This window comes from Carassius carassius, chromosome 15, assembly GCF_963082965.1.
Source record: "Carassius carassius chromosome 15, fCarCar2.1, whole genome shotgun sequence".
Taxonomy (NCBI): domain Eukaryota; kingdom Metazoa; phylum Chordata; class Actinopteri; order Cypriniformes; family Cyprinidae; genus Carassius; species Carassius carassius.
The window spans coordinates 24,105,508-24,125,728 of NC_081769.1; the positions used below are offsets into that span (position 1 = coordinate 24,105,508).

The window sequence follows — 20,221 nt, forward strand, 5'->3', positions numbered from 1 at the left end:
TCAACACTTCTGTAGGGCTAACCTAAAGTTATCTTCCAGCTAGTTTACAGGGCAGAGGGGGGCTGGTTAGGAAAGCGGCAATAAATGGCTCTCTCTGTCAGACAGGAAGCTCTAATAAGCCATGGAAAGGTGAAGGCCTACTGAGATGGTTTATGACCATGACCTGCATAAATAAACACCTGACTCTTTAATCTACAGTATATAGCCTTCATCGACTCTCTAAGGATGTGCCTGAGCAGCCACTTAACACAAAACTCATGTTCCCTTAAACTCAAGTAAATTGTCTTCTTCAGAATATAAATGGAATCATGGATGGACTGTTAGCAGCTGAAATCTGACCACATGCTGTTAAGCAAACTGGAATCCAGTCATGGCCAGTGCAAACCTAGTTAAGAGGAGATTAATCTGCTGTTTTGTCTGCTGAAGACTATCAAGATGCAAAGACACAATGCTGGTTTGAATCTCAAACTATTTTTTAAAGAAATGAATACTCAAAGCAAACACTACAGTTGCAATATTCAGTGACACAATCTTCAAACGACATATGCTTGCACAAAACCTAGCGCTTCATAGAGCTGACTCTCCTGACAAAAAACCTTCCATGGAACCAGTGCATCACACAACCAAGAGCAGAAATATCAAGTAAGGCCAATCCTTTCAGAGTGACTCTCCCAAACACTCATGTAACAGTTTATGGGTTCTGCTAGATATGAAATGTATCACACATTTTAGCCGTAGCAATATCAGATAACCTATTGCATATGCTACAGACAAATAGAAGTGGCTCTTATTTAGGAGACAAGAGTCTGATTTCCCCCACTTTGCCTCCATCATTTCATGTCATGTGTTCTAATGAAATAAAATAAAATGAATAATGCCTATGTTCAAAAAATAAGAGCAATTGAGAGAGAGCTCAAGATGATCATTGTAGGGGCACATTCTCTTATTTGGAGGGTGAATGCCGCAGTCTAAAGCAATGAGAACGCCTTTCTCTGTTCAGACTTGACAGAGAACTTCACAGGGTACTGATGTGAGCCAACATTGTGGAACCAGAAAGACTGACCCTTTCCCTGAGTCTCTTGGAAAAATGAACAAGACTGAAAGGTGATTTTAAGATGTGGTACTGAACGAGAATTAGAACATAAACAAGAAAAAAGGCAATATACCTGAATGTATATGAAATATCTCATCTAAAGTCAGTTCTTGCATCTCAATGCCTCTTTCTTGTTCCAGTCACTTCAATAGGAAAGGATTTTGTGTCTACACACAACACTATTGTATGGGGGCCTCTTTAATTTCATGGAAAAAATAAAACCCAGTCATTCAGGTTCTCAGAGCTCGCCCGCAGCTCATTAGGTGGAAGAATTAACACTTTTGATAGTGTTACTCTCACTGAATAAAGCAATGAATAAATGGCAATGAACAAACTAACTATTCTAAAGAGACTGTGCACATATGAAGTAAAGGGTGAATGAACATAAAACCTTTATATTTGCATGAGTCAATGAGGATGATAAACAGAAATTTAAAGATAAATTAGGAAGTTTACCACATATGTAGGTAAAAAAAAATTCATAGGGTTACTTCATTTGACCTGAAAAAAAAATGCTTTTTAATAAAAAGATCAAAACGTTTTATTTCTATCAAAACCTACAGTCATGAAAGTGTAAAATTTCCTGTTATGTTCTGTCACATGACACCAAAATTGCTTCCTACACGTTGATTTGGCAAGACGAGTTTTTCAAATATTAATAGGCTTAGGCCTATTAGTTTTTATAAATAGTGGTTAGTTATCACATTTATGTCTTTAGTCTCAGAAAAATGTATAAGAGAATTCAGAAATTGAAAGCACATTCATCACGGAAAGTCGGTCTTGCATGATATGTATTTGATCTAATTTGTGAATGATCGAATACATAGAGACAAAAAAGGAGCGTGACGTCATCGACCCAAACTAGAATCTGAATACATGTGCCACTTTGGAGGCGTTCTTTTAACTGACAGACCCCCTGCTCGTGTGTTTGCCACATCATGTACACGGACACAAGTGTCAGTGATGTGGGAACGGAACTGAACCATAAAAAAGCCGCTGCTGCGCTATATTGTGCTCTCAGTGGAACGAATCCGTGGAAAGCCCCTTTGAATTCTGGATATAAGCAACTCTTTGAAATGTCAAATAGAGATTTATGCAAATCCCACGATTCGTTAAGATTAAGTGGTGAACGCTCACTCAACTTCACTTTCTCCGCTTCATCGTTGCAAAGCATGGTGGTCCCTCCCCTATACGAAACTCTTTGTGAAAAACTTGTTGGGACTTTTTTCCTCCCTTTCCCTTAAACGTCAAGTGTAATTCACACCAAGGGCTTCGACTCTGAGCTCTCCCTGTCTTGAAGGTGGAGCAGATATGAGAAGAAACGGACTATCAGCCCATCCAGCAGAAAACCCTCTGAGATGAAGTAACTTTTAGACGGTTCTTGCTTATATAACAAGCATCTGTTTGCGGACTGAACATCTCCATCAATCGAATGATAGCAGGTATGGCGCATTTCTCCTTCAGAGAGAGTTATCACTTTTATTATTATTTTCTTGTAAAAGTTTTCCTCTTTGTATTAAAAAAAAAAACTTTTTTCCCCATCATTCTAGCCTTTGCATCTCAAGTAATAATAGACTATAATTAAGTTTTTTTTTTTTCATTAAAGTTTAGTTGAGTTCGTCAAGTTGAAAATGCACTGAATACTTTAATTATATATCTGCACTACTATATCAGTAATTATAATTAATTACATTTAGGATATGTTAAAGACCTCTCAGCTAACAAAATTTATTTTAAAATCAGGCCTTGAATTTTTTTTTACAGCCGATGTCTTTTTTTTTTGATGGAAAGTCTGGTTGTCATAGTAATTTTTGTGCAAATGAGAGGATTACCATGCAGATTACTTATAACTATCAATGCAAATATTCACATATCCGTAAATGACTGATGGTGAGGGAAAGACATGCACTGAAAGCAACTTTGAATGAATCAGTTTTAAATTTAATTGTAAATGGGACCATTAGCGCCACCGTTTGGTTGATGAAGCTGGTTGAGAAGTTTGCAAATGTGCAAGACTGAAATTTCTGTGCCTTGTAATGGAAAAATGGGCTCATGCTGACATGGAGGGGAATTTTCTACATCTAGCACCACAGCCAGTTTCCCTCCACTAATCTAAGCATCTCAAGATCTTTTTGAACAAGGCAGATGTGTCTATTACAAAAAAGCCATCGGAAATGCCATTGGAAATGTCATAGTGATATTTCAGCAGTGATGGAGGAATGTCAGATTGCAGATGCTCTTTTTAGCAAGAGAACTGTTGATAGAGAGATCAGACCTCATGTCAGACTGAGTTTGCCTGAGTCTGTCTGTTTTGCAGGCTTTTTAAAGCTCAAGCTGTCTGCACATTTAACATTGTCTTACTGAAAATTGTTTGGACTTTTGTAAGTGCTTCGGTTCTCATGGCCCTCTCCAGTAGGGATACATCTGATTTGTCATTGCCTGGATCCATAACTTCCCCGCACACATATTTCCCCCTCACACTTCCACTGAGGCCACACAACATTGTCTGTACAGATTGATTCTCACAGACAGAGCGGCTGATGTAGATAATCCACATTGACGACATGTCATAGTGAAGTGTGAGGTGAGAGGAGAGGGATTTCAGCTCCTCGGGGAAGTACTGAAGCAAGAATGCAGCAACAATCTGTATTCCAACCCACCCTCTACACCCCTACTGATTACAAAATATTGCAGTCAATGTTTTTCTTGGGTGCTCAGCCATCTAAAATATGATGAATGAGAAAGAGTGGTGGCTGTGAAACACTTGGCATTGTGGTTTGCCTTTTTTTCTTTTTCTTTTTGTGACTGGATAATAATTTCTGTCATGTTGCATTTATTCAAATACTTGCCTATAGAAATGCTTTCAGACTTGGGCTGTTTAAGCATATGGATTCGTTTTTGACATGGGGTTAAAAAATAAAAAGATAATTGTGAATTTTTGTTTACAATTCATATTTTTTTCTTTTAATTCTGACACTAATTCTGTTAATCTGCAATTCTGAAAAGAAAGTTGGATCAGTGGGATATAAATTGGGGGGGGGGTCAGAATTGTGAGGGGGAAGATAGTAATTACGTTCTAGGTAGAAAATGTAAATTCAGAAATTGCAAATAAAAAAATCTGAATTGTGAGGTAATTACCTTTTTTAAATATATTTTTTTCCACATGGTGGAAACAGTTTTTTGTTTAATAATGCTGGCCTGATTCTGAAAAATAATAATTGTAACAGTGCTATTATATTGCTCTTCCTTTTTCAAGATTCAAAATTCAAGATTTTAATTGCATGCTTGCATGCCATCTTGTCTGTTAGTTAATGATTATGGTGTAAGTCTAGGTGACTTTTTTATCTTTTAATATAATGTTGTTGCCATTTTCAGGCCATGTTTTGTATGTTTTTGAATTCAATATTCCAACTGGTTAGTAGCTGTGTATTAAGCTGGACAATGTAAAGTTAACTGGTCATTATTGCAAAATAAACCTGTCACACCAATCAGGACCCTGAAAGATCTTAAATCTTAAATCTGCAAACAGGTTTCCAAACCACTGACTCAAAAATACTCAAGTCAGTGCCGACAGGGTCAATATTCACACAGTCCCCGCCACAAACCTCCATTCTCCACAGGCAGCCTAATTTTCCTCAAATGGGAGATATTTTCTCTCAGCCGGCCGTTTAGGGGCTAGTTTTTAAATGCAAGCATTTTTGTATGCTATTTGTTTAGTCTCTAAATCTGGCTTTCAGTAATTATTTGAACTATTTCATTAGTAATAACATTTTATTGTGTGTAAATAATGTTTACATTTTATTGTGTCTTAAAAGCAGATTCCAAGTTTTGGAATCTGTGGGAACACTGTTGTTGACTTAACAGGTACATTAGGATTTGATCTAAATATCTGTGGAATGTGATGATGGGGAATGAGGTGAACTATACAGTAAATACAGTCACATATTCTCAGGGGACTTGAACTAGTGCTACAAAGTTTTATTATTTGTCTCCCCCTAGTGGTCATGACTATATTAATGTAATGTAATCCAAAATGCACAGTGCTTGAACCAGGAACGAGATCCACTAATTTGTATGAATGCCTGTAAGAAACATACCACACGCATGAATGCATGGCATACTGCATGTCGTGATTTTACTGATACAACTAATAATAATAATTAAAAAAATGAAGCACAAGGAAAGAAAATTCGCAAACTGGGTGCATATACTAGCATATGCATAAAAATCTAAGTATGCTTTGGGATTGATTAAAATGATAATATAAATGGACAAAAATAGTAAAAAAAAAAATACCATTGGAAATACTAGCCAATACTGTATAATATTAGCACAATGTGTTCTCATATTTTTGACTCTGACTGTTCTGGGCTTTTGTGAGCAAAGCTGAACATGTTTTATCCAAAGTAAATTTCTTGAAATACCTCAATATGAAATATATAAAGTGATATTGAGTCTCTGTTTTTCTTTCTGTCTGTTCTAGGGGTCTCTCTGCAATGGGCCCGGTACCCTTAATGCTCCTGCTTTGCGTCTCAGCACTGGCTGTGCTGGTGTCTGCAGCACTGGACGATCTCACAGGTGAAGATGACTACACCTGGCCGCAGAGAAAAGTACCACTGGTGCAAGAAAAGCAAACGGTGCAACTGGGAAGTTCTGAGTTTTTGGCCAAGCCACAAACTGAGCTCCATGGAATATGTGGCATTGAGTGCCAGCAGGGTTTCCCAGAGCCCAGCCTGGACGATCTGGAGCAGCTACTGTCCTATGAGACCATGTACGAAAACGGAACCCGCACACTCACCACCGTCACAATACAGGAGCTAAATGTGAGCAACGACTTGATGGGAGGTTCTGGGTCACATAGTCGGCGCAGGCGAGAAGTCTATGGCACGGACACACGGTTTACCATCGCTGACAAGCAGTACTCTTTGAAGTATCCATTCTCCACATCTGTGAAGATCTCCACAGGGTGTTCTGGAGTGCTCGTGTCCCCCAAACACGTCTTGACTGCCGCTCATTGCGTCCACAATGGTACAGACTACCTGGATGGGGTACAGAAACTCAGCGTTGGTGTGCTGAAAGAACGTTCCCGTCGGAAAGGGAAGGGACGGAAAGGGAAAGGACGGAAAGGGAAAGGCCAGAGGAAGCGTAAAGAAGAGGAGGAGGATGAGGAAATCAATGAAAATATAGAGATTGGAGAGAAGCAGGAGCCTAAGAGAAAAGGCAAAGGCAGAAGAAACCGTAGTCGCCGTAGCACCACCTCCGAACAGCCTTCGTTCCGATGGACCCGAGTGAAACAGATGCAGGTGCCAAAGGGCTGGTTTAAAGGGATCTCGGAGAACATTGTGGCTGATTATGACTACGCCATCCTGGAGCTTAAACGGGCACAGAAGACTAAGTACATGGATTTAGGTGTTATCCCCTCTGTCAAGAAGCTGCCTGCAGGACGTATCCATTTCTCTGGATTCGACGACGACCGGCCAGGCAACCTGGTGTACCGCTTCTGCTCCGTGTCTGAGGAGTCCAACGACCTGCTGTACCAGTATTGTGACGCCAAACCCGGCTCCAGCGGCTCGGGTGTCTACATTCGGCTCAAAGAGCCTGGCAAGAAGAAGTGGAAGCGGAAGATCATTGGAGTGTTCTCTGGTCACCAGTGGGTGGATGTTAATGGGATGCAGCAGGATTACAACGTGGCCGTGCGAATCACACCCCCTAAGTACGCACAAATCTGCCTCTGGGTCCATGGGGACTCCAGCCAGTGTCGGGGCACCTGAGAGACTCCATCAGCGGCCCATCTGATTGCCTCTGTCCAACAACCCTTGTGCCTCCCAACCCTTGGGCATCTCAACAACCCTTGTGCCTCCCATTTGTGAACTACACAAACTGCTGCATTCATCAACACTAAAGACCATAACACACCTAGCATTGAACTTTTCCAAGCTATTTTGATACCTTAATTTATTTTATTAGACAACTTTTGTTATGAATCAGTGAGAGCGAATGTATTTCTAGATTCAGATGTCCTAACGAAAACTAATTCTGTCCTAAACTGTCATTTTGAATTAGAAAATGTACTTCAGTCAGTGTTGTTTTATATGGGAGGCATTTATTTTGTCTGGTAACCTGTCTGGATACCTTGAAGTAGAAAGCTAGATGACTAGTTGACACAAGAAAAGGAAACTTTTTTTTCTGAGAGAAAAAGCTTTGAAGTTTATTTGTGGATTTTACTTTCCTTTTTCTTCTTGAAGAACACATTTGAATATCAATGTGCTGTTGTTCTTTGAAATACTTTGTTCCTGTTATCATTATTAGATGTTTTTAATTTTGTGCCTTTGATAGCATAAACTGTAACATGTCTTCTTGGGCTTCCATTTACAATTGTTCTGCTTTTTATATCACAGTGCAGGCAATTAGTTGGAGGTTTACCCTTCAGATTCAGATGCCCTTGTTGACTTTTGGTGCTAATTTAATTTTAAAATACAAAACATCAAAGGACCTGTTGGAGTAACAGTCTACTGTAGAACTGTAAGTATGTATTTAATGTAAGACTCGTATTATAAGTTTCATATGATCATGTTGTTCTTTAAAAAATACACGGGGTTATTTAAATTGACATATGGTGAATGATACATATCACTGTAATTATGATAAAGAGAAAAGCAATATAACTTGATAGGAACTAAAAACAAAAACGGATGGCATAATTTTTCAATTTGTACAACTTTTTCCAAATGTTTGTTATTAAGGACCAAATAAACTGAAATTGATATGTATTGGTCTAAGAGGACAAAATAGTGTGTTCACTTTTTTATTTAAGCTTTTAATTTTTTTCTTTACACTCTTGATGCTTAATTTCCCTATTATATATATATATATATATATATATATATATATATATATATATATATATATATACACACACACACACATACCGGTAATCTTTTTTTTTTTTTTACCAGAAACATGTGCCTTAAACTTTGCAGCTTAAAAAAATACTGAATAATGATGCTGTCTCTTTTTTAATTATCATGTGCTGATATAGATCTATCCTTTTGAAAACAGACACAGGGGGACGCAAGTGGGCAATTCTTCCCATCAGTGTTTATTGCATCTCAGAGGGCTTACATGCACTATGTAGGGGTGTCAAATATCATATGAATCAATAAATAAAAACAAACAAAAAATTTCAAGAGAATTGCAAAAGAGAGATCCAAAGATCTGCCTTTGTCATTTCCATAAAATATCTACTGTAAAAGGGAGAGTGAGTTACAGAGGCTTGGCAATACAGGTCTATTAATCAGACCTTTCTGTAACACTGTTCAACAGTGACCTCCTGAAATTTTTTATAGATCTAAGAGTCTATCTAAAGAACCTACGCTGTTTTCTATTAACTCAGGTATTTTCATCTTATATATCTCCTCCACACTCTTACTTTGCAAACTACAGTACCATCACTTACCAACAGAGGGAGCATGAATGAACCGTTACGTGTATCAAACAAGGGTCAGGGTTTATTATAGTATGAGCGGAAAAGACTGAGAACCAAACATGTGGATGAGTTCTTCTACAATTATACAAAATGACACTACATGTACCAGCTTAAATTTGGATTTCATACAAGCACAGGTAACTATGAGACTCAAACATAGCATTCCACTGACTATAACTGTAAAACATTATTTTTTTTTGTGGGGTGGGGGGGGGGGGGACATATAAACAGTTAACAAGTCACTGTACGTTTGTTATGTCAGGATACTGCAAAAGGCCTTTCTTAGAGGTCATCTGAGATTTGGTGAACAAAGTCCAAATTCGCTAAGGTTATTTTCTTGAGGAACGTATGTAAACCGTTGACTGACAATTAAGTTAAAACAAAGTTTAAACTAAAGAATCAAAAAATATATGTATATATCAGAAAAATAAATACCAGTTAAAATACAAAAATGACATGCAATCACCAAGAGCGTTATCTATGTTAGAGGAGCCTGGATATGTTATTAATTTATACATAATTCATATATATTTATAATTCATATATTTATTATTTGTAAACAAACAAATGTCAATGATGGGAGATGACAACAGCATGTCTTATAATCCGAGTACCAGGTTCACATCAATAAGTTGTACACAGATAAAAATTTGAGCAGAGGAGAGACCTTTTTTGGTCAATGAGGATAATATACACAGAGTACCATCTGCGAATCATGATACATTGCACACTGCTCCAAAACTAACATACAACAGCAAGCTCTTCAACAACCTGTTTAGGAACTCTGACCCCAAAAGGGAAGTCCTAGAGGAATGAGAAGTTGAGGGGATCCACACACACACATCATTCATTTCAGACTTAAACACTGGAAAAGACATACATATGTAACTTTTTTTAATCGTTCATTTTCATTTTTGTGTTTTTTTAAATAATTGTATTTTCGTTCAAAACAAAGGATAACATCGAAATAAGCACATCTTAATTTTTCGGCTTGTTTTCTCTATGATTCACTTCACAGTTTGTGCTACAACATGACACAGAAACTGGGCGGGACAGACAGGGCGGGGTTTGGGTTGGGGGCGGGGTCAGTGGATATCTAGCTGCAGGCTCCTCGGGTGTCTGGGGGTGTAAACAGACAGCAGACTTCTCTCACTGGAGCTCATTCTTTGAGAAAACAAATACTGCAAACAGAGCACAGAGAAAATGTCATGGTGCTTTGTGATTTAGTGCCTCATCTGAGCAGCCACTAGAAATATAACTACCTGGAAAATTATAAGAAGTCCTTGATGTTCAGATCTGCAAGGGGGTCCTTGGTAGTAGGTTTTTTGGGCCTCTGAGCAGCTGGCCCTGGAGACAACTGAGAAAGTAAAGGGTGCATGAGGAAATGATGCAACCTGATTAAAATAATATATACTCTATTGTTGGGGTTAGTATGATTTTTTTTAAATAAAGAAATACTTTGTATTATACTTTTTATATATGTATGAGGGCTTTTCATTTAACGTGCTAACCTAATTAATTAGTTATAAAAAAAAAACACAATTAAAATATTTTAACGCAATCAATGCACTGGCCCCGCCCCCAGACTTGTACATTACATACAGTTGACTTTTGAAAAATATGATGCAGGGCAACAGCTCCATAAATGCAGTCTTGCCCTAAAATTCAAGATATTGGTGCAAAAATGCCCCTGTATGTGTTTTTGTTTCATATTTATATCGTCACTCCCCGATAATCTAAAATGGGCGAAGAACTGTTTTTATACAGTACAGTCTATGGCAAAGAGGCAGGAGCTGGTTGCTGAAACCATGCCCACCTTGCGTGACAGCAGTGACAGCGGAATCAAGCCATCTCTCACTTAGGTGGCCGTGCCATCAATTATGCAGAAGTTTAAGGCTTAATATAATTTTAATGAACAAGTTATTTAAAAAAATTCACCCCCCCCCCCTTACAGTTGTCATGAAGGGCAAAATTAGCTATATAGACCAAGATACATTTTTGCTGTAAAGTTGGCAATTTTAACATGGGGAGTCTAATATATATATATATAATTTTAATTACAGGTGCTCCAGGTGTTCCTGTTGCTGCTGGCCCTGTGAATGGTGGTCTCATCATCGGCTGACCCATGGGCTGACCCATCATCACAGGCTGGGGCATCATGGGAGCTCCTGCTGCTGAAGCCTGAGTAAGAAATAAAAATAAAAGTAAGTGAATACTGTAAGTGCAAAATACAGAGACTCTTAACATTTTAAAAGTGATTTCTCACCATGCCAAAGCCAGGCTGTGCTCCCAAAGGTGGTGCCATTGCTCCAGTTGGAGCAGCAGCTCCAGGGGCTCCAGGGGCGGAGCCAGTCTAAACACAATTTGAACAGGACCACAATTAAATATATGCTAAAAATATTTGGTGTATAAACAATTTTCAGTCAGAAATTGCTAGTAAATTTCACAAATACTAAGAAAACAGCCAGTACACTCAGAAGCAAATGTAAGCAATTTTTCACTCAGAAAGTTACAGAAGAGGACTCTCAAAAAGAGGTGCTTTAAACTAGTTTAAAGGCAGATGAAACAGCGCTGCAATTCTCAACAACACTGACACAAAAAACAGGATAAACACTGTGCGACAACAATCAGAATGCTTTTCAATCCACAAATTAATACTTAAATATGGATTTACTGTAGTAACACTAAACCTAGTTATTATTAAACACACGTTAGGCAGTTGATTTCCACTTTTCCGAAGAGATATGTGATGGGAAAAGCAAGAAAAGCGAGTTTGGCAAAAGATGGACTTAAACCCTTGTCAACCGCATCATATGCTACACCCATGTGAAGGCGGTTGCACACCGGACGAGAAGCACTGCACCAGGTCTAGGACATCTCGAGGTATCGCACACCGGACGTGCACATTCTATATGCACAAGCTCAATTTTGAGCTTATTTAACATAAAACAATGCAGATAGCGCTCTGTGGCGCGGTAGGAGTTTGAACAGTGTCCTGAGTCGCAGCTGGACACCGCAGACAGACGCCAAATGGCGCAACCGGTGTGCATACACTCATAGAAAACAATGTGTTAGAATTTTAAAGATGTGGCGCGACACCACATGCCTATTCTCGTCCGGTGTGCGACTCCCTTTACTCTACAACCTACGCCACTGCAGGTGCTGTTTGACACTCCAACATGATGAAATGAACCTGATGAGTGTTTATTCTCTGCATTTTTTAAACTTTTTTCTCTACATTTAATGAGGTTTTTTTCTAAATTTAAGAACTTTGTTATTGTAATTTAATTAGTTTATTCTCAACATTTTATTTAAACTTTTATATCGAAATTTTATAAAATTTTTCTTGAAAATTAAACTACTTTTTTCTTGTAACAAGGTTATTCTCAACATTTTATTTCAGGTTTTTACATTTACATTTAATGGGTTTAATCTCAAGATGGTTTTATTGTTTTAATATTGCTTGGCCCTTATTCTCTTCTGTAGAAATGTACAAATTCTAAATGTTTTGAAGTAGGTTGGCACCAATAGCCTCGTGGGCAGTGCAACAAAATATATAACACCATTGAACTTCAGGTGTCCCGAATTCAGGTCCCGGCTCGCTGACCTTTCCCAATCCCTCCTCTTTCCCCTACTTCACTTCTTGTCAATACTTAACTATCCTATCATAATAAAAAAGGTGAACCGCAAGTGCTACCATCTGAGCGCCAGGTGTGCCCCAGCTAGTAGGGGCGACCTGAGGGGTCCAGTTAGCTCCTCCTGTCAGCTTCTTCTCATTCCACTGGTTGTCCCTGTACAAAACAAATAGTTGTCAGCCAACATAATATGTGTAAATCATTCTTGTTTCATAAATACAGCTCTAGGGCCACACAAAGTGAACATGATTAAATTGTGCTCCACGGGAGAGCAAATCAATCAAGCTGCCATAACAGTGTAAATGAATTGTCAATACAGGTCAGGCTGAGTAATTAATGTCCATGAATAGATGTTATGAATAAGTGACAAGATAGGTATTATAGGTATCTGGAAACAACAAGGACATGGAGATTCGCTGCAACAGACACTTAACTTACTTCTTTTGGGTTCCCATCCCCAAGTCTACAAGAGAAGAAGAAACATTTAAGTCAGTGTCGGCAATGATGGTGTGTAAAATGATTCAGTCCATCATTATTACATACGTACTTCCGACTAAATTGGCGAGTGAAGAGTCCAAGTCTCCTCCAATAGGTTTGATTGGTTGGGCAGCTGCTGTGGGTGCCATTGTTGGGGCCATTGCTGGTATCATGGCCGGAGCCACTGTCGGTCCAGCGGTGGGCACAATTCCAGGTGCCAACGGCGTGCTCGCTGCAGCCATGGGGGTCCCGTCTGTGCTCTGAGGTGTTATGGCTGGCATCAGAAGGTCTCCTAATACGTCAAACACTGGGGTTGGCACAAAGAAGAGAGGGTTAATATAGCCAGGATGGACTGAGACAATTTTAGCCTAGACTTGATTTGGATTTATTATACAAACTGTCAGCAATCCCATAATACACTAAGTCAGATGTAAAAGGAGTAAAACATAAGACAGAAACAATACAATAAAACATATATACCCTACCTTTCAAATGCTTGGGGTCGGTAAGATTTTTTAATGTTCACCAAGGTTGAATTTATTTATCAAAAATACAGTAAAACCAGTAAAATTGTGAAATACTTTTGCAATTTAAAATAACTTTTCTACTTTGATCTAGACAGAATTTAAAAGCATCATTACTTCAGTGTCACATGACCCTTCACAAATCATTCTAATATGTTGATTTGATGCTCAAGAAACATTTATTATTATTTTTAATGCTGAAAACAGTTGTGCTGTATAATATTTTCGTGGAAAACGATATACAAATTTTCAGGATTATTTGATTAACAGAAAGTTCACAAGAACAGTTTTAATATGAAATGTATCTTGCAATAAAGTCTTACCTTTAGTTTTTCATTGATTTAATGCATCCTTTCTAAACAAATGTATTACTTAAAAAAAACTTACTGACCCTAAACTTTTGAAAGGTACTGTAATAATATATATATATAAAAATTCAAACCCACACATTTATCAAAACATTCATGAGGTATTCAAAACTTTTACTACATGCATTGGAAAGTCGCAAACTGGCAACACACATCAACACATCTTTATACACATGATTTTCATTGCATTACAACATGGTTGGACACATTCGTTCAGGCAACAAAATATCCTCACTGAAGAACATATCGGTTACGTACGTAACCCGCATTTCCTGATGCAGGGAACAGAGACATTATGTCGTGACTCGATATTAGGGGTCTTACTTGGGAGCCCGAATCCTCTCTGATTAAGAGAAAACACCAAAGACATTTGGCTAGTGGATTTTCCATGCAGAGCCACTCCCCATCCAAAGGTGTATAAATAGGCGACAGGTGCATCCACTCATCAGGTTTTATGCTGACAAGTTGAGAACTTATCCCTGGCAACCAGCGATGGTTCGAGGATGTGGCATGGGGACATAAGGGGTCCATGGAAGGCGCCACAACCTGAACCCCATCACAACCCTATGGCATTGCAAATGTTGACAAGCAGCTGCGTATCAGACAAAGGCTACACAAAGGTCATAACCTTCCCACTGCTCCTGCGCGAGGCTCGACGTGCCGGCCTCGGCATGGTTTCATCACGGGGCAGAGCAGTCGCTGTGACTTTCGTCACCTGAAGGGCGAAGTCTGTTGCCAAATGCAGTTCTGAACTACCTTCGTGCATTCGTTTTAGTGCCTTGGCTTTGTGTATTTGCAGGACAGCCATGGCATGCAGGGCAGAGGCGGCTTGGCCTGCCGGACTGTAAGCTTTGGCAGTCCAATTCAACTCTGGGTCCAATTCGGCAGTGGCAACATCTCCCAAGGGGGGCCGCCCCACTGAATCCTCTTCCTCAGAGGATGATAGCCCATCCCCCGATGCTGCTATCGACATCTGATTCTCTACCAGAACACCAAATTAAAGGCTGGGCACACTGTCAGACGACACAGCAGATTCACCAGGGAGCCGCTCAGAACAGCTGCTCCAGGAGGAGTAAGAGGTCCGCGGGGACTGACCTTGTGGAGAGGCTAGTAGCCACTACTGTTGCCCTTAGATATCCCAGAGCAATAACGGTTTTCTGTTCGTGGCAGAGAAGCCAGCATGGGTAGTGACAGAGGGAGCCCTCCCATCCCCATGAGGAGAGGCGACATCACAGTGCTGCCATGGTTACACACTCAGAGTGAAAGTAAAAACAATCCACAAATAGAGCTTCAGCAAGTTGAATGCCCAGACACTGAAGACAACAATGGTGGATGTCGACAGAAGATAGGAAACGACCGCGACCAAGAGGACACGAATAGAACAGCATCTTTAACATCTTTAGGACCATCTGATTGTGCCATAATGCCACCCAGAACAGCTTCTTCTTCCAGCAGCAGAGAAAATTTGCCTGGTGAATCTGTGCTCTGTGCTCTGTGTTCATTCACTGTGTTCGGCTCTGAAGCAAAATCTGATGAGTGGATGCAACTGTCGCCTATTTATACCCGTCTGCATTGGGGGTGTGGCTCAGCATGCAAAATCCACTAGCCAAATTTCATTGGCGTTTTCTCTTAATCAGAGAGTATTCGGGCTCCCAAGTAAGACCCCTAATGTCGAGTCATCGAAGTGACTGACAAATAGGAACCATTTGCACCCTAAAAGCAAAGGGTAAGGGTTGTCAATTTTTTTTAAAGGTGTACCAAGTATTTTTGCTAATTGCTAATTTTAACATTTAAAGAAATAAAACTTTTTAAAATGTTCAAAAATGCACACCCTAGAAATATATAAAAAATTCACAAGACTTTTATGAAGTATCTAAATTTTAAAATGTACAAAGTTTAACATTCTCGTCATTTTGCATATGTGTGTGTTATGACGAGTGTTATTCACATCAACATAAATTTCATAATTTAATCAAATGAACTAAAATTAATGAAAGTACATGATGAAACATATATTTTCTACAAAATATATACATTTTTTTTTTTTTTTGTAAAAATCATACTGATTGTCAAATAAACCTACGTTACGGCCAACAGGTGTCAGTATGAAGTCCAAAACCACTGTCAAAGTACCTAGTGCACCTTTTATGAAAAACTATTCTGCTACCAATAACATTAAAGCAGGCAATTCATTCTAATGCAGTAATGCACAAGATCTGTAACATGGGCAAGCAGGGAAAAAAGCAGGGAAAAACCATACTGAGAGGCTAAAGGGTAAAGGTATAGACTGAAATAATAAACAGTGCTAGGACATTCACACCTCCCAACCCTTTGGCGCGATTGGGTAAAACGATACATGCTGCAAAGCCCTGAGTTTTCTTGCCAACTCACCAATGGCACAGCAGAAGCAAGCAATGAGCCAGATCAGTGTGCAGAGAGAGATTTTTAAGAAACAAATTGCAGAGAGAGATGACAGAAGAATGGGACAGATGATAAAGTTGAGAATAGCAGTATTACAGTAAGAGAGCAAGAATGGACAGAACTTGAAATGAAAAAGGAGAAAAAGCACAGGGAGAATGCATTTTATAAGTGCTGCCACATCCTCTCTGTATAAATGTCAGCAGATACGGAAGTGCTCATGCAAGGCAAAAGTGTGCTGAGAAGCAAGCAAGCCTGAAAGATGTCTCTCTGTGTTCAAGAGAAACTAAAGAAAAAACAGTTTTGTCATATAAGTAAGTATTAATGTTTAATAAGAGTATAATTATCTGTTCAAAACACCTAGTTTGATTTCTCACCTGATGCATCAAAGCCACCAGAGGGCGCGGCGGTGGCAGGGCCACTGTCTGCTGCCGCTGGTGTGGTGGATACTGGCACAGAGCCAAAGGCATCAAAAGCTGACTCCAGCAGGTCAGCTGGGGCCGAGGATGGCACTGGTGCTGGGGTTGGTGTAACCGTGGTGGTGACCGGTGAAATCAACCCTGCACACATCAACAGATAAGATCCACCACACTTTCAGATTCTTAACCGTTCTTATATATTTAAACAGTTTATTATGGTCCAGCATAAGAGCAATTTCAAAACATGATGTTTCTGATCTAAAATACTGGTTAAAAGGTTTTTTTTTTTTTTACGTATTCTGGCTGAGGCTATCAATTCATAGCTTTCAGTCACGTGACCGACTCGAAGGAGGTAAAACATCCATTGAACTGCACAAGACTGTCAATTCTCCGTCTGTTACACAAATATTTAGATCACCCTCTAAAGAATAAAACTAAAAGTTATGTGTGAACAACATGCAAGTTCTGGCCATTTGCAATGTATATCAAGAGTGGTTGACTCTTAACTTTTATAAAGAATATCTCTTTGGATTTGGGACTTTAGCCTTTGCAACTTTACAGATCTTCTTTATGCACCAAGAGCTTGTAACACTCCAGAGAGAGAAAAAATTTAAATTAAATAGTGCAAAAAACACTTAAAGTGCCTTAATATATTTAAAACAGTCATATTAAAGGGGTCATATGATGTGGTTTCAATTTTTCCTTTCTCATTGGAGTGTTACAAGCTCTTGGTGCACAAAATATATTTTCTTGGTGCATAAAGTATATTTTTGTGCTAATACTGTCAAAACACACAAGGTTTACATGTAGACTCAGTTGGTTAAGTCTAAAATGAAAGTAAACAGTTGAGAGAAAAACATATAGGTGCCTGTATATTAGATGTGTGCAGGTATTAGGTGTTTATATTCTGGGTTCATATGTTTGCCTGTACAAAATATAAATAATCAATAAGGTGTTTACTGAATTTAATCTTTTAATATCTGCATTTTACTACATTACTACTTAATGCAATCTGCGTGAAAATAACTGTTGGTCAGTGGAGCAAAGCTTAATTTTGCGTATGAGTGTGACGTCACGTAAAAACTGTAAATATTGTACGTCGGCGAGATGAAACGGCAATGGCATTGAAAGTTCTCTCTAGGCAGTCAGTTCACTTCATGCATTAATAGAAAAACACCCACGCTGCATTTTGACTTTGAAATGTTTATTTTATTATTTCACTTTATTCTTGACAGACTGTAACATAGTTTAACTCAGTGGTTCCCAAACTTTTCCATTCTACGACCCACCTAGACAAGTGTAATCTATTTCACGACCCACCAAAATATATATATATAAAAAAAATAAGAAAACGATTGACATTACTTTAAGCCTAATCTTAAAAGTTTGATGACAGAAATTAAGTATTTAATAAAAATAACAAATTTTCACTACTAATATTTCAGTTTTAATTTTTGTTTACAGACGTTAAAATATGTAGTGTTCATAAAAACGTGAAGCAGGCTCACTCTAGTGAACTGTAATCTGCGCTGCTGTGTTTTGTTGCAGAAAATACATTCATGATCTTCCGTTTGTGTCGGCGAGAACGGAGCACAATCCAACACTTATTTAGAAAAGCATGAGAAGCAAAGCAGAGCTATCTAACACAGTTTTGAGATTAAAATAATTGTGAAATTGGTAAAAAATTATAATAAACAGATGTGTCTCATTTTAAATAATAATAAAAAAAATATATTTATTTTTGTGATGGTTAAATAAATGTTCAGCAATATCTTCAAAAGACTTCTGAACTTTGGCAAATTTTTCTCTAAACAGAGATGATACATCAAGGAAATATTGCAAACTTTTGTACATTTTGTTATGTGGAAATGTTTAAATCTTGTAGTGTTACAATTAATCCTGCATTTGTGCCCTGCTTATGGAATTACATTTGTTTCAATAATAATGAACGAAACTTTATAAAACTGAACGTAACTTTTTCAGAAACTATCAAAAATATGCCATTACAAAAGAAGAAAAACACTATGAAAATGAAAAAAAATTAACTCAGTCGCACAAATTTAACAGGCTCTTCAAATATGCTTCATTCTTTGTTAATGTTTTTCAAAGATTCGTTTTCGCTAATCGTGGATTCTGAATTCATTGCTACAGATTTCGCTTACGTTTCGCAGTTTTTCGTTTGGTGTTTTGACACAAACATCTCATGGGGGTGGTGTTAACAGTGATCTACTCTGATTGGATAGTGAGCTTTTGATGGACAGGTGCTCTCTGACCGGGAAGTACAGACGCCACCCAGTGGCCTCTCTCGTCCTTCACTGTCGTCGCTCCTCTTTTGTATACTTCCTATCTCCTCCGGGGTTCTCGAGACCGGTGAGTGTTGCAGGTGTCGCTCATTTCCCAATCACTCCACGGCTCTCGGCCCCGCCCCACTCGTCACATTCGTGCAGCCCTAGACTGAACTGTGTGAGTGTGTGTGTGTGTTTTTATTGAAACGCAAATTTAGCTGCAGCCAAGTGACTTTGTGTGACCCACCTTGTTCCATTCTGTGACCCACAAGTGGGTCGCGACCCACAGTTTGAAAACCCCTGGTTTAACTGACCATGGGCAAACTCTCCCATAAAAAAATGCTACATTTACAGGAGACTTTACATTACTTTAAGCATTATTTGTGTTTGTCGTTTTCAAGCCAACGCTGACTGAAGCAGCAACCTCCCGACATGTGTTTTTCTCTCGCTCTGCTCCATCAGAGGGCGCGCGTCAATAGAGCCACACACAAGTCAATTTTTTTTAGTCTATGGTTTTAATTTTATGAAAAAAAAAATTTCTAGAAAGTGAACTAATGTTATTAAGTAATAAAGCAAATTATTATAAAACCAATGCAATTTCAAGCAGTTTCAAGTACTTTATCCAAAATTCAAGCACTTTTCAAACCTTGAAAACTACGTTAAAATTCAAGCATTTACAAGAATTTCAAGCACCGTACGAACCCTGTTGTTGTTGTTATTAATACTACAACAATAATAATAACAATAAATGTTATAATAATAATAATTATTGTTATTATTAGTTACGATGATACATTTTACAACAAAACATCAATAATTATAAGTAATTAGCTATTATTACAATTGTATTATTGTTATTTTAATTAATTATTCATTACTATTGTTTGTTTGTTTATTAGGCATTAACTGTACTATATACATATATAGAACAGCTCTTAGTTAGTGCCACGTCTAACGTCTCTATTTCATCATTAACAAAAAAGAGCGTTTTCATAATCAGGATACAGTATGTGACCCATACCTCCGAGCAGGTCAGCTGATGGTGCTCCGGGAGCAGCGGACTGGTTCTCCCCAGTAGTGTCACCAAATGTGTCTGTTCCAGAGACAGACGTCCCACAGCGCAGCATGAAGGAGGAGAAGCATTAGTCAGCCTTAAAGCTGCATACACTGAGAGAGGGGCAGATGGAGAGAGTGAGCTGGGATCATACAACAGGCAACACACTCCCACATCGCAACAAACACTGACACATGGATATACGATCTGTGTGTCTTCCCATACTTACAATGTAACACTTGACAGCACAGCATGAATATACACTAAACTCAAACACACCCCAAACAAATCACCATATGCTCACTTAAAGGCAGGGTAGGTAAAAAATGTATAAAAAACTTTTTTTCCAAATTTGTTTAAACTTTATTTATATATCAATACATAATTAAAATGTAAGTACTCTGAAAAAGAAAGTATAAAAATCGAGTGACTGTAGACCTCTCACGACTGTTTTAAAGACAG

The 20,221-nt window shown here is 38.5% G+C and overlaps 2 protein-coding genes across 10 annotated transcripts in view; one reads left to right on the forward strand and one right to left on the reverse strand.

Moving 5' to 3' along the window:
• Positions 1 to 2,158: 2,158 nt before the first annotated feature.
• LOC132158641 (inactive serine protease 35-like) lies at positions 2,159 to 6,915 on the forward strand. The gene is made up of 2 exons (XM_059568136.1): positions 2,159 to 2,535; positions 5,577 to 6,915. The coding sequence occupies exon 2, from the start codon at positions 5,590 to 5,592 to the stop codon at positions 6,862 to 6,864; it is 1,275 nt and encodes a 424-aa protein (XP_059424119.1). The 5' UTR covers positions 2,159 to 2,535; positions 5,577 to 5,589; the 3' UTR covers positions 6,865 to 6,915.
• A 2,190-nt stretch (positions 6,916 to 9,105) lies between these two features.
• Positions 9,106 to 20,221, reverse strand: part of LOC132158650 (clathrin coat assembly protein AP180-like) — a 61,046-nt gene continuing 49,930 nt past the window's right edge. For 4 of the 9 annotated variants that reach the window (XM_059568148.1, XM_059568147.1, XM_059568144.1 and 1 more), the window contains 9 exons: positions 19,727 to 19,798; positions 16,379 to 16,561; positions 12,762 to 12,998; positions 12,653 to 12,677; positions 12,277 to 12,370; positions 10,846 to 10,932; positions 10,641 to 10,760; positions 9,842 to 9,936; positions 9,106 to 9,760 (listed from right to left, as the gene is read on the reverse strand). In XM_059568148.1, coding sequence (XP_059424131.1) covers positions 9,850 to 9,936; positions 10,641 to 10,760; positions 10,846 to 10,932; positions 12,277 to 12,370; positions 12,653 to 12,677; positions 12,762 to 12,998; positions 16,379 to 16,561; positions 19,727 to 19,798 — 905 coding nt within the window. In that variant the 3' untranslated portion in view covers positions 9,106 to 9,760; positions 9,842 to 9,849. Of the gene's footprint in view, positions 9,761 to 9,841; positions 9,937 to 10,640; positions 10,761 to 10,845; positions 10,933 to 12,276; positions 12,371 to 12,652; positions 12,678 to 12,761; positions 12,999 to 15,978; positions 16,288 to 16,378; positions 16,562 to 19,726; positions 19,873 to 20,221 lie in introns of those variants that run through there. The other 5 variants (XM_059568152.1, XM_059568151.1, XM_059568146.1 and 2 more) reach the window with 4 other exon arrangements.

Coding starts and splice junctions, on each gene's coding strand:
- LOC132158641 (XM_059568136.1), top strand. CDS start 5,590: ATGGGCCCGGTACCCTTAATGCTCCTGCTTTGCGTCTCAGCACTGGCT.